The sequence below is a fragment of the Bos indicus genome, chromosome 7, assembly GCF_029378745.1.
Source record: "Bos indicus isolate NIAB-ARS_2022 breed Sahiwal x Tharparkar chromosome 7, NIAB-ARS_B.indTharparkar_mat_pri_1.0, whole genome shotgun sequence".
In the NCBI taxonomy this organism is placed as follows: domain Eukaryota; kingdom Metazoa; phylum Chordata; class Mammalia; order Artiodactyla; family Bovidae; genus Bos; species Bos indicus.
The window spans coordinates 22356003-22370316 of record NC_091766.1 but is presented as its reverse complement, the minus strand read 5'-3'; the positions used below and the strand labels follow the sequence as shown (position 1 = coordinate 22370316).

The window sequence follows — 14314 nt, the reverse complement described above, 5'->3', positions numbered from 1 at the left end:
GTGCAAGCTACTATATGAGCTCCTGTGAGGACTGCTTGCACTGAAGAGGCACACCTGATCTTGCTCTACTTGCAAGCTGTATACCTGCTGTTCAGTTGAACCTCAGAAGAACCCTGGCTGGGTAAGAGGCAAATTATAGATTCTTAGAAGAAAATACAGGGAGAAAACTTCATGATATTGCATTTAATAATGACTTCTTCGATATGTCACAAAAGCACAGACAACAAAAACAAGAACAAAAGATAAACTGGACTACATGTCAATGTATGGCAAAACCACCACAATATTGTAAAGTAATTAGCCTCCAATTAAATTAAATAAATTAATTTAAAAATTAAATTTTAAAAAATTTAAAACTTTTGTGCATCAAAGGGTACTATCAACAGAATGAAAAGGTAACCCACAGAATGAGAGTAAATATTTGTAAACCATATATCTGATAAGGGGTTCATATCTAGAATATATAAAGAACTCTTACAACTCAACAACAAAAAAATTAACAACCTGATTTTAAAAATGAACAAAGGACTTGAACCGACATTTCTCAAAAGAAGATACAAAATGACCAATAAGCATGTGAAAAGATGCTCAGCATCATTAGCCATTAGAGAAATACAAATCGAAACCACAAGGAGATACCATCTTACACCTGTTATTTAAAAAAAACACACACACACAGAAAATAGTAAGTGTGGACAAGGATGTAGAGAAATTGGAACCCTTGTAAATTGGTGGGAATGTAAAATAGTGCAGCTGACATGGAAAAAAGTATGGTTTTTCCTCAAAAAGCTACAATGAGAGTTAACAAAGGATCAGCAATTTCACTTTGAATAATATACCAAATGAATTCAAAACAGGGCCACAAAGAGATATTTGTATACCCATGTCCATAGCAACATTATTTACAATAGCCAAAAGATGGATGCAACCAAATGTCCAACAACAGAAGAATGGATAAACAAAATGTGGTACATTCATACAATGGAATATTATTCAGCCTTAAATAAGGACATAAGTCCTGACATATTCTTCAACATTGATGAACCGTGAAGACATTATGTTGAGTGAAATAAGTCAGTCACAAAAAAGACAAATACCGTATAGTTCATTTATACGAAATGCCTAGAACAGTCAAATTCATAGAGACAAAAAGTAGAATGGTGGTTACAAGGAACTGGAGGAGGAAGGAATGGGGAATTCACTATTCAATGGGTATGAAATTTCAGTTTTACAAGATGAAAAATTTCTGAGTATGGATGATGGTTACAACAATGTGAATGTACTTGAACTGTACATTTAAAAATGATTACAAGGGTAAATTTTATGTTATGTATTTTTTCCACAGTAAAAAAATTTTTTAAAGAATAAAAAATTTCTTTCATGTATAACAGTATATAGAGTACTTCCAGTGAAAATATGTTTATGCAACAGAAAATACAGACATTACTATGTGCAATATTCCCCTAGTCTAGGAGAAATAGAGAAAGAGAACAGAGAGCCAGAAAACAGATACTACAAGTGCTAAATGATAATAATAACACTTACCACTAAACCAGGTGTTTGCGAAGATGGAGTACTTGTTAACAGGCCTCTGCTTTTCTTATCAGAAGTACTGGAATGTGCGTTCTATCAGTATTTTGTGAAACAGAGAATTGAACAGCAGAAAGAAATAAATTAATACAGTAAACACAAAATTTTATAATTTTATACTAGATCATAATGTGTCACAGTAATAGCATTTTAATCTACTAACTCAATTTTAAACCACTAGACAGGTAATTAAAGAACTGTTTGACTTGAGCTGGGTTAAACAACTTCAAAAAAACTCCAAGTGGTACAAATGATAAACCTCTTTGAATAGGTGTCAGTATATGCTGAGAAGCCTGGAACCCAAACTCATAAAATTTGAACATCATAGGGAAGTTGTGTTAGGTTTCTTTTTTTCTTTCCTCTTTTCTTCCTTTCACTCTTCTGGCTTAGAAATCTCTTAAACTAGTTGTTCAAGACATAATTTAGAATATTTATTAGGAAACTTTTATCAAAAAATTTATAGGTACATTTACCTAGCACACTAAATCTGTTAGCTCTCTAATTTGTTAGCTATATAATCTTTCAATATGTTCATCTGAACAACAGGGATTATTCTACCCTAGGAACTGTCATGCAAATGTTACATATGATACATGCTGCTCCACTGAAGGAGCACGGTTACCTGATAGCTCCCAGCTGCAACAGCTTTAGAATCTGCTTCAGCTTTTAGGTTGAAGCCATTACCTTCTTGGGCAAGCCTCAGCCAACATTTGAACATAGCAGCCCAATGTAAGATTCCTGTAATGGACAATCTATGCTCCAGACCTCCCCACTGGGAGAGCTTTTGTCAGCTCTGCATTGAAGACTAAGGCTATTTCACCCCAATCTTCCTTCCTCCCTGCTCTTCTTTCTCCAATATTACCCCCTCCAATATGGCACTTGAACTCTTAATTCTGCTGAATAATCTTTCCCAGTGGTCTCAAGCAAACCAATTGTCAACTGTCAGTCCATTTAAAACATACCTGCCTGTATATAGCTGTAAGTATATAGATTCTCTGCAATTTTTCCTAGCTTTGCTAAGAAGTTATGTACATCTAAATCTTTCTAATAAGTACATTTTCATTTTACAATCTTTTCAAGAACCAGCTAATAAAAGAACAGTGCTTACCAATGCAGGTTTGAGAGGCTGAGGCAGCAGAACTTTAGCAACTGATTTACCTGCACTGCTTTCTACAACAGACCTCTGGTGAGATGATGGAACCTTGCTTTTTAGACGACGAGAGCTTAACGTTGTTTGAAAATTTGTATCTCTAGGTTCAGGATCTTTTTCAGGCTGAAACAAATTCAGAATCCTAAGACACATTTCACAGTGCTTTAAAAACATTTGTATCACTTCTCAGATGTCCTGTTTTTATTGTTATATGGATGTATGTTATAATTAAAATGGGATATGTATTTCTATCTATAATTCTCTAACTTCAAAGTTTAAAGATAAAACTTTCTTAAAATAGGTAAAGCATTCTTCATTTCTGCTACAGTATTTTTGATCTCAAGCATTCCTTTTCTGATTATTCTTAGAATTTCCATCTCTCTGCTTATATTGCATGTTGTCTACTTTTTCCTGTAACTGCCTTAGCATATTAATTACAATTATTTTATATTTCTGGTTTGAAATATAATTCAAATTGGTTATAATTCTAACAGTACTGTAATATCTGACTCTGGTTCCAATGCTTATTCAGTCTCTTTAAACAGTAATTTCTGGCCTTTAGTATGGCTTGCAATTTTTGCTAAAAGGTAGACATGTTGTACTGGGTAATAACAACTGTGGTGAATAGTCTTTCATAATGCACTGATAAATTGTGGGGGGAGAGGGGAAGCCTTCTACAATTCTATGATTAAGTCAGTATTTTATTGAGCCTATGCCCCTGGACTGTGAACATCACCAGTCCTTCTTAGTTCCCCTCCCTGCAAATTGAGACAGGATGGCTAGAAAGGACCATCCTGTAGTAGTTGGGTACTTCCATTCCCCGATGTGGAAGGCTAGAGGGAGCTAGAACTGGGTAATTTCCTTTCTCCACTGGAAGGGCAGAGCTGGCTGGAATCAGGTATTTCCCTTCCCCAGGTAGGTTACTGCTGCTAAGCTGGTTCAGTCATGTCTGACTCTGTGTGACCCCGTGAGACGGCAGCCCACCAGGCTCCCCCGTCCCTGGGATTCTCCAGGCAAGAACACTGGAGTGGGTTGTCATTTCCTTCTCCAATGCATGAAAGTGAAAAGTGAAAGTGAAGTCGCTCAGTCATGTCCAACTCTTAGCGACCCCATGGACTGCAGCCCCCCAGGCTCCTGCATCCATGGGATTTTCCAGACAAGAGTACTGGAGTGGGTTGCCCTTGCCTTCTAAAACCCCAGCAAGTTAGGATCTTAAACACCTTCTCTTGAGAGCAGGCTTTGTTAAGAAAAACAGAATATTTCAAAATGGTTGAGGTATTTCAAAATGGTTTCTTTTCCCTTCCCACTACCAGAACCATGAGGGTATTCTTCACTGATATTCATTATGAGGATCTGGTACAGTTTCTGCAGGTAAAACTCACAGAAGTGTGGAGGTTCCTGTGATGAATGGGTTCCTCTTGAGTTGTCCACAATGAGCCTCAGAAATTCATCAACGACATTTTTGGTTTTCCCACCCCAGCACTGGTTCTCAGGGAGGTTTCTGTTCATGTGTTTCTGCTCTGGTAAGTCAATATTCTCTGTATCCACCTGTCTGTCTTTCCATGATCTGGTGTAGCAGTTTACCATGCGACCTTACTTCTTTGACAGATCTATAAAGCGTTGCTGATTTTTCAGTTTGTTCAGGTTTCTACTTGCTAGGACAGAGCAATGATTTCTAAATTCCTTTCGTGTTAGATCAGAAACTGGAAGTCCTCCAATTTTCCAAAATTCTTTATAACACGACCTGCAAGCAGCGTTCGGCAAAACTGGCCACTCTCCCTTTTAGGAGCAAAAGTCCTCCTCCCTTATCTTCTACGAAACCATACACTGTTTATTTTCCCCTCCTCTCTGTCCACTCTTTCTTTTCCATCTGGCTGTAGAATTTTCCAAGAATTGATCCTGGATACCTTTCTCTTCCTTACTCTCTAGATACTCTTTCCCAAGTGATTTCGTCCAATACTATACATTCTAAAATATCTGTAATATTGTACACTCCTCTTTTATTTTTCTGACCTGCAAACTTGCAGCCAGTGGTGCTTCCAACATTTTCATCTTCATGTGCATTCAGACCTCATGCTTATCCTATCACATTATATAGCACCTTTATCCATCAAAACTGCTTAAGACACAAACCTAGAAGTCTTTCTTGACACCACTCACTCTTTCTGCCTCTATATCCAATCCATGAACTCTACAGGCAAAATATCTTGAATCCATGCACATTTTTTCATATGTCCTACAAAACATCCTAGTTAAAGCTACCACAATCTCCCACCAAAAATCTTTGTAATGAATCTTCTTGCTGACAGTCTTGCCCTCTTTCAATCTGCTCCCCAGTTATACAATGACAGTATGGTAGAGTGAAAAAAGTATAGGCTTCAGATCAAGGAAGACTTGCCATAAATTCCTCAAGCATATTGGTTAACACTTAAACCTCATTTTCCTCAGCTATAAAATAGCTAAAAAATAAATGAAAACCTTACATAACAGGAATGCTATAAAAACATATAATTAACAAAAAATGCTTAGAATAATGCTTACATTGAGTAGCCACTCCAATAGTAACTACTGCTATATACAAAGTCAAGTTCAAATTCCTCCCCGAAGACCACTAGATTCCAGGCCTAATGTACTGATTTATAATTCCTTAACATAGAACATTGTTACTATGTTTTGACTACAAAGCAAATGCATTATTGTCACTTTAAATTACTAACAGATATCCAATTATCCAAAAAGAAATTGGAAAAATTGTACATTTTAATCCTCTTTCATTAAATTTATAGAGTATATATGCATGCAACAATAATGTAATATGATAAACTCTAAAAATGTTTTCAATTATTGGTTTAAATAGCTGAAAAATAATTCATATAAAGTATTGTCTAAAAGAAAAAAGTATTTTCTATATTAAGAAAATTTATGGTTTATAAGGTTATTCTGCTTCAATACTTACTTTTTCTTTTTTTTCCCCAGGGGTCGAAGGGCAATTTTTCTCAGCAAGTAAAACTCCACAAGATGCATTATCTATAACAAAAATATACATTAGTGTTAATTATTTAACCTGTTGTTACATCTAAAGTACAGAAAATAGAACTCAAATTTGAAAAAAAATTGATTTTAATGACTGATTTTGTAATAGTTTTAGAACAACCTAACTTGAACAATCTGACAGGAGAAAGAATTCTTTAAAATATCTTTACCTCAAAACCTCCAGGTTTCACAGGAATAAATAAACTCTATATAAAAGATTTATCTTTCGATTTAGTAGAAAAAGTTGAATGTAACTTGAATTCTTAATTATCCTTCCACTTCCATTCTCTCTCTACTATAACTTTTTTACTAGCATTTAAAACATACTCATACTCAGGCTTCTTTCAGAGAAGGCAATGGCACCCCACTCCAGTACCCTTGCCTGGAAAATCCCATGGGTGGAGGAGCCTGGTGGGCTGCAGTCCATGGGGTCGCTGAGCGTTGGACACAACTGAGTGACTTCCCTTTTACTTTTCACTTTCACGCATTGGAGAAGGAAATGGCAACCCACTCCAGTATTCTTGCCTGGAGAATCCCAGGGACAAGGGAGCCTGGTGGGCTGCCGTCTATGGGGTTGCACAGAGTCAGACATGACTGTAGCGACTTAGCAGCAGCAGCAGCAGCAGGCTTCTTTATTTTTTAAAAATTTATTTTTTAGTTGAAGGATATGCAGATGCAGATATGCAGATGACACCACCCTTATGGCAGAAAGGGAAGAAAAACTAAAGAGCCTCTTGATGAAAGTGAAAGAGGAGAGTGAAAAAGTTGGCTTAAAGCTCAACATTCAGAAAACTAAGATCATGGCATCCGGTCCCATCACTTCATGGCAGATAGATGGGGAAATAGTGGAAACAGTGGCTGACTTTATTTTTCTGGGCTCCAAAATCACTGCAGATGGTGATTGCAGCGATGAAATTAAAAGACGCTTACTACTTGGGAGGAAAGTTATGACCAACCTAGATAGCATATTCGGAGAAGGCAATGGCACCCTACTCCAGTACTCTTGCCTGGAAAATCCCATGGATGGAGGAGCCTGGTAGGCTGCATTCCATGGGGTCACAAAGAGTCAGACACGACTGAGCAACTTCACTTTCACTTTTCACTTTCATGCATTGGAGAAGGCAATGGCAACCCACTCCAGTGTTTTTGCCTGGAGTATCCCAGGGACGGGGAAGCCTGGTGAGCTGCCGTCTATGGGGTCGCGCAGAGTCGGACACGACTGAAGTGACTTAGCAGCAGCAGCAGACAGCATACTAAAAAGCAGAGACATTACTTTGCCAACAAAGGTCCGTCTAGTCAAGGCTATGGTTTTTCCAGTGGTCATGTATGGATATGAGAGTCGGACTATAAACAAAGCTGAGCACCAAAGAATTGATGCTTTTGAAGTGTGGTGTTGGAGAAGACTCTTGAGAGTCCCTTGGACTGCAAGGAGATCCAACCAGTCCATTCTGAAGGAGATCAGCCCTGGGATTTCTTTGGAAGGAATGATGCTGAAGCTGAAACTCCAGTACTTTGGCCACCTCATGCAAAGAGTTGACTCATTGGAAAAGACTCTGATGCTGGGAGGGATTGGGGGCATGAGGAGAAGGAGACGACAGAGGATGAGATGGCTGGATGGCATCACTGACTCGATGGACGTGAGTCTGAGTGAACTCTGGGAGATGGTGATGGACAGGGAGGCCTGGCGTGCTGCGATTCATGGGGTTGCAAAGAGTCGGACATGACTGAGAGATTGAACTGAACTGAACTGAACCTTTCTTCTCCTGTTCACAAGCTCCTTAATCTTTGATCTATAAAACAAATCTTTCTTCTAATGCTCATCTTCCAGGGTAGTAGTTGCTACTCTTTTCAAGGACGTGTGCTTTTACAAGTTTAGTTTTTATGACCAGATTCATTTCCCTTAGGATGGAAACCACCTTAATCATTTTTATAACCATAACTTCTTAATACCTAGCATTTTCTAAATGCTCATTACATAACTGCTTAAAGTAAAGATAACACCAAAAAAATTTTTTTTTTCCAGCTCATACAGACTTTTATATGCATCAGGAACAAAGCAAGCAATTCTTTAAATTTATCCCTAAACAAATGCTCTAAAACTTACTGCAGGAAATAAAGAAAATAGAAATCTGAAATGAAGCAGATGTTAATAACGTTGTAAATGTCTTGCTAAGTTTATTCTAATAATAAACTGCATAATAAAGGGCCAAAAATGCAAGGCATTTTGTTGTTTCTTTTATTTTTCAATCATCACACATAACTTCAATGTATCTGTTAACTGATTACCTTCTTCTCCTATAATTGAAATTTACAAGGACAGGAAAAATATATCACTCCCTGTTGGTATATATCAGTAATGCCTAGTATAGAATATATACTCAGTAGATGTTTATTAAATGAATTAATGATAGGTACTGTGGGGACAGTTAAGACCTAGCCTCACACATCTTCATTTCTTAAATACAACTACACACTAAAAAGCACTCAATTTCCTGGGCTACCAGTTTTCTTAACATATACCATACTGTGACAAAAATAAAGAAATAGAGGATTATAAAAATGATTAGTTACATTATTAATTACATGATTCTGAATATGAATCTGATTCAAATTTCATTATTAATTACCTGATTCTGCCTTTAGTTCTGAAGAAATATTTTGGTCTGCTAACATCGTCATGCTAGAATAAGAACAAATTAATGGAATTCTTTTACTCTTTCAGTAACTTTTGAGAATCATCAAATAATACTTAATATACTTAATACTTAACATAAGGACATTCCTATGCAATCAATTATCCTGTAGAAAAAATGTTAATATTAGAAATGTTAATGTTAGAAAAATGTTAATATATCTATATGAACTAATAGTTTTTTGAAAAGGCAATATGTGCATCCATCAGTGTGAGACAACAGGTACAAAGCATAGTATTTATTTTTTAAAATTAATTAATTTAATTGGAGGCTAATTACTTTACAATATTGTAGTGGCTTTTGCCATATATCAACACAAATCAGCCACGGGTATACACGTGTGCCCCCCATCCTGAATTCCCCTTCCACTCCCCTCCCCATCCCATCCCTCAGGGTTGTCCCAGTGCACTGGCCCTGAGCACCCTGTCTCATGCATCGAACCTGGACTGGCGATCTGTTTCACATATGGTAATATACATGTTTCAAAGCTATTCTTTCAAATCATCCCACCCTCACCTTCTTCCACAGAGTCCAAAAGTCTGTTCTTTATCTCGTGTCTCTTTTGCTATCTTGCATATAGGGTCATCGTTATCATCTTTTTAAATTCCATATATATGCATTAATGTACTCTATTGGTGTTTTTCTTTTTGACTTACTTAACTCTATAATAGGCTCCAGTTTCATCTACCTCATTAGAACTGATTCAAATGAATTCTTTTTTAATGGCTGAGTAATATTCCATTCTGTATATGTACCACAGTTTTCTTATCCATTCGTCTGCTGATGGACATCTAGGTTGCTTCCATGTCCTGGCTATTGTAAACAGTGCTGTGATGAACATTGGGTACATGTGTCTCTTTCAATTCTGGTTTCCTTGGTGTGTATGCCCAGCAGTGGGATTGCTTGGGTCGTATGGCAGTTCTATTTCCAGTTTTTTAAGGAATCTCCACACTGTTTTCTATAGTGGCTGTACTAGTTTGCATTCCCACCAACAGTGTAAGAGGGTACCCTTTTCTCCACACCTTCTCCAGCATTTAGAATCAGACAGATCTCGATTTAAAGCTCAGGTCTGCTACTTACATTTGAGTGGCCTTGGGAAAGTTACTTAACCTGTTTTGAGTCATGATCATCTCATTTATGCAAAAAGAATAGCAGTCTTGTCTTCTAGCATTCTTCTGGTAAGGATCTCATGTAACATGAGAGATAATACTTTAAAAAATTAATATTCTTTTTCTATTTTATACTTTCGTAAATGAGACTGCCCCCAATCAAATGTGTGAAAGAGGATTAGTTATTATAAGAACACAAAAAGACCAAAGCTCAGCCTTTGATCACCAAAGTGGGGTTTCTGAGTCCCCAGTGGACTTGAAAACTAAATGTGAAAAGATTATTTTTAAATTCCTATTACTGCTTTAATGAAAAGTTGAACTCAGTAAGCAAAAAGAATTTTACTCCTTCATATTTCCCGTTTAAATTCATCCTGTCAAAAAGACAAATTTAAAACTATAATGCAATTCATGGAGTCGCAAAAGGCTGGACACGACTGAGCAACTGAACTGAACTGAAAACTATAATTCAAAGACGCATATACCCCTGTGTTCATAGCAGCAGTATTCACAATAACCAAGACACAGAAACAACCTAAATGTCCATCAACAGCTGAACGGATAGAGAAGATGTGGTGCATGTATACAGTGGAGTACATATATAAAATACTACTCAACCATAAAAAAGGATAAAGTAATGCCATTTGCAGCAACAGGAACACAACCAGAGATTACCATACAACTTATATATGGAATCTAAAATATGACACAAATGAACCTATCTATTAAATAGCGGAATCAGAGACATAGAGAACAGACTGGTGATTGCCAAGCAGGAAGGAGTTACAGGAGGGATAGAGTGGGAGGTTGAGGTTAGCAGATGTACGCTTTTATATATGGAATGAATAAACAACTGCATAGAGAATATACTGTATAGAATAGAGAACTATTAATGTATTCAATATCCTATGACAAACCATAAAGGAAAATAATGCTTAAAAAAGAATATGTATGTATAACCCAATAACTTTGTTGCACAGCAGAAATTAACACATTGTAAGTCAACTATACTTCAATTATAAAAATAGAAAAAAAAGAAACAAATACAACACAATACAACTACAATATACAAATACAATAAATTCATCCCGTCAAAAATAGTACTTTTTTGCCCCCAAATGAAATTTCATGTGTATTCTATTGTTTTTGTGGTAGGTACTCTCTGGTAATAAACACACACTTTTAGGTAATAAAAACTCCACTATTAGTCTTCTTCAAAACTAGAGGCACTGAAACAGTCTGAAAATAAAAACCCAGCCTTTTAGCACAAGTAGCTTGAGAAGCACTGCACTATTATGCTGATGCCTGCTGAAGAGAGGGTGTCTTACCCATGCCCACACAGAGAACTTCCTCTCACTGCCTACCTACCGTTCAGCCTGTCTACTCGTATTAACAGCATAAAACATTCCTCATTACTTTTGCCTCTTTAACCTGCTGGATGTCTTCAGAATATGTCACAAGAAAACCTGGATTCTGCTCTATCACCATCTAGTGGCTAAAAGCGGACAATGTCAACTTCTACAGGCTTCTCAGGAAGATTGCTCAGGGAAACTGTTCTGGATTTCCAGAACTGCACTGGGGTAACAAGCAGAAGCTCCTGTGCCAGGTTTGTGATAACTGTAAATCACAGAACTTGGCGGCAAAGCAAAGACAAATGAGCACATCCTTACCTGGGACTTAAGTATTAAAGCAAGATTAACAGTTTCAATGTTTCCCTGGTGGCTCAGATGGTAAAGGATCTGCCAGCAATGCAGGAGACTGAGGTTCAGTCCCTGGGTTGGGAAGATCCCCTGGAGAAGGAAATGGCAATCCACTCCAGTATTCTTGCCTGGAGAATTCCACGGACAGGGGCCTGGCAGGCTATGGTTCATGGGTTGCAAAGAGTCGGACACGACTGAGCAACTAAAATACATAATATCACAACACCAAACTCATTATTTAATTTAAACCTCTTCCTTTTCTCAACCTAGCTCTGAGTTAGACTCCTGAAGTGAGGAAAGCAACTATAGTTTTTTTTTTCCCCCTTCTATTTCTTGTTATTTTCCCTCCCCCATTTGCTAACTACTCTTTAGGATTCTCTGGCATTGGAACAGCAGGAAGGAATTGTAGGAAAAAATAGGAAAGGTCTATCCTGATCTTAATTGATACTATTATAACATGTCCTTGGTGCCCTTTGGGCATGGCAGATAGCCAAATGCTGACTCTTTCAAACCTGAAGTATTATATTTTGAAGGGTTCAAGATAAGATTTCCCTATCCCTAGGATGCTCTCACTTGCTGCTCTTTATGATGTTCTCAGATTTTGCATTTGATGATACTATTTCCAGCCTTGTTTTTTTTTTAATATATTTTTCATTGTGTTTTTAAATTTTTTACTTGTTTGGCTGCACTAGGTCTTAACTGCGGCATGCAGGATCTTTAGTTGCAGCATGTGAACTCTTGGTTGCAGCGTGTGGATCTAGGTCTCTGACCAGGGATTGAACCCAGACCCCCTGCATTAGGAGCTTGAAGTCTTACCACTGGACCACCACGGAAGTCCCTCCAACCTCTTTTAGTCAAGTTTATTTTGTCTTTTCCAAGAAGTCATATTGGACATGGTACCTTTCAAGATGATCCCTTCTGTGGGATCTATGTCTGACATTTGGGCAATATGCACAAATCCTTGCTGTGCAAGACTCTGAAAGTATATCTAGCATCCTCTTTATTAGCCACTCCACAGCATCTAACTGACCTTCTTGCTTTGAACCTTTCCAGATGTGAGTCAGAAACCAAATTCCAGAGAATACATGTTGAACTTTCCAAATGGTTCTCTGGGGGCTTCTTCTCTTGGGTTGTAGTGAGGGAGAAGTTTCTCTCTCTCCTTGCATATGACACCAACAACTCTTATCAAAGAAATAAACATTTTTTAAAAATTTATTCATTTTTAATTGAAGGATAACTGTTTTATACAATTGTGTTGGTTTCTGCCAAACATCAACATAAACATTCTCGATCATTTCGTCCTCTCAGTGCATTCTTATTCTTTTTTTTAAATAACTTGGAGGTTGGTGATGAGCTAATGATGAAAGAATGAGGTTTTGATCTCATCTATTACAAGTTTGACATACATGGTTCTATACAGAATGGGGGATAGAGTAATTGTCATTTTATTTTGTTCTCATCTATTGGTCACGTTCCAAACTCTAAGACTACATGAAAGTACATTTAACATCTTGCTAGTTCAAAAGGTTTCACAAACCAAAGGCAATGCAGAGAAGGTGGTCAAATTCAAAACCAAAATACCTGGCAGAGGGCTATTGTGTCTAGGAGAGTTTACCATGAAGGTTGCAGAAAGAAAATGAAGTCAAAGTCTTGGAGAACTTCAATGAGACTTAAGGGGCTTAGGGTGGTAATGAAAGCTACAGTGAGGAAGAATCATCAGTGGAGAACTTCAGGCCCAAAATAAGGCTGTAAGTTCATCAATGAATTTATCAGTAGAGTCCAGCCCAGGTATAGAACTAGTCTTGAAACCTGCAGCACAAATTGGTAAAAATTCAGAGACAACTCATGGGTCCCAGACACTCTCAAGACCCAACTTCACTTCTCCCCTTCTTTGGCCTATACATCTATATTTACAGTGATGATTTGTCCAAACTGGGACCTTTCTGAGAGTAAAAGTCAGCTATATTAAAGATTATGTCACAATAGCAGGTACATACTGGGACTGTCTCAGGTAAATCATGAGGCACGACCATCCTCAGGAATAGTTTCATACTTCATTATTCAGCCCTTCAATGGATTCTGTTAGCCCTGCTTTGAAAATACATCCAAACTCTGACCTCTCACTATCTCTTCTCTTGCCACTCTGGTCCATAGTCCAATATTTCTTGCCCAGTTAGGGCAGTATTCTCCTAACTATAATTTCCCTAATTCTTTGCCTTATCATAGTCTGTTCTCAACACAGCAGCTAGGATGATTCTTTCAAAACATAAGCCATATCACATCATCCTTCTAAACCATTCAACAGCCTTAAAATTCACTTATACTTGCCTAAAATGCTTTATATGATCTGGCATCTTGATTCTCTCACTTATCTCCTAACTCACTACTCCTCCTCACTTCACACCAGGAGCCCAAGCCTTCCTGCCTTGGGTATGGCTCCAGCTAGTCCCTCTACCTGGAATGTTCTTTTTTTTCCAATGAATCACACAGCTTGGTCTATCTACTTCTTATGTCTCTGTTCAAATACTACCTTTTCAATGGTGAGTCTCTGACCACAATACTTAAAAGAGCAAATCTCTACCCTAATACTCTATAGTCCCCTATCTTGATTTATTTTTCTCCATAGCATTTATTACCATATAGCATGGTATAAATTTACTTGCTTATTAATTTATTGTTAATATCCTCCAACTAGAATGTGGACTCAATTAAGGCAGAAATTTTGTTTTTAATCAATTTTGTTACAACAATTATATAGTTAGACAGATAGACAGACAGACAGATGGATAGATAGAAAATATACTCTGGTAATCAGAACAGTCCTGGCATATAGTGAGTCCTCAACAAATACCAAATAAACAAACACCTGAATTTCTGGGCTAATAATCATACTTGCTATATAACTATGAAAACAAAAAGCATTAAAAACACAACAACTTTAAAAAATGTTAGTCCTTACACTTTTCTGTGGCATTTCTGATAGTCTTCTGAAGAGGTACCTAAGGGGGGAAAAAAGATCTATTAGGAATATAATTCAGGGGA

At 37.3% G+C, this 14314-nt stretch overlaps 1 protein-coding gene across 2 annotated transcripts in view; it reads right to left on the bottom strand.

Moving 5' to 3' along the window:
- Positions 1-14314, bottom strand: part of MEIKIN (meiotic kinetochore factor) — a 136517-nt gene that overhangs the window by 66976 nt on the left and 55227 nt on the right. For both annotated transcript variants that reach the window (XR_011567586.1, XM_070793208.1), the window contains exons 7-11: positions 14232-14271; positions 8401-8453; positions 5697-5767; positions 2699-2863; positions 1546-1626 (exon numbers count right to left, since the gene is read on the bottom strand). Coding sequence is in view for 1 of the 2 variants with exons in the window: in XM_070793208.1 (XP_070649309.1) it covers positions 1546-1626; positions 2699-2863; positions 5697-5767; positions 8401-8453; positions 14232-14271 (410 nt within the window). In the remaining variant the exon portion in view is untranslated. The remainder of the gene's footprint in view (positions 1-1545; positions 1627-2698; positions 2864-5696; positions 5768-8400; positions 8454-14231; positions 14272-14314) is intronic.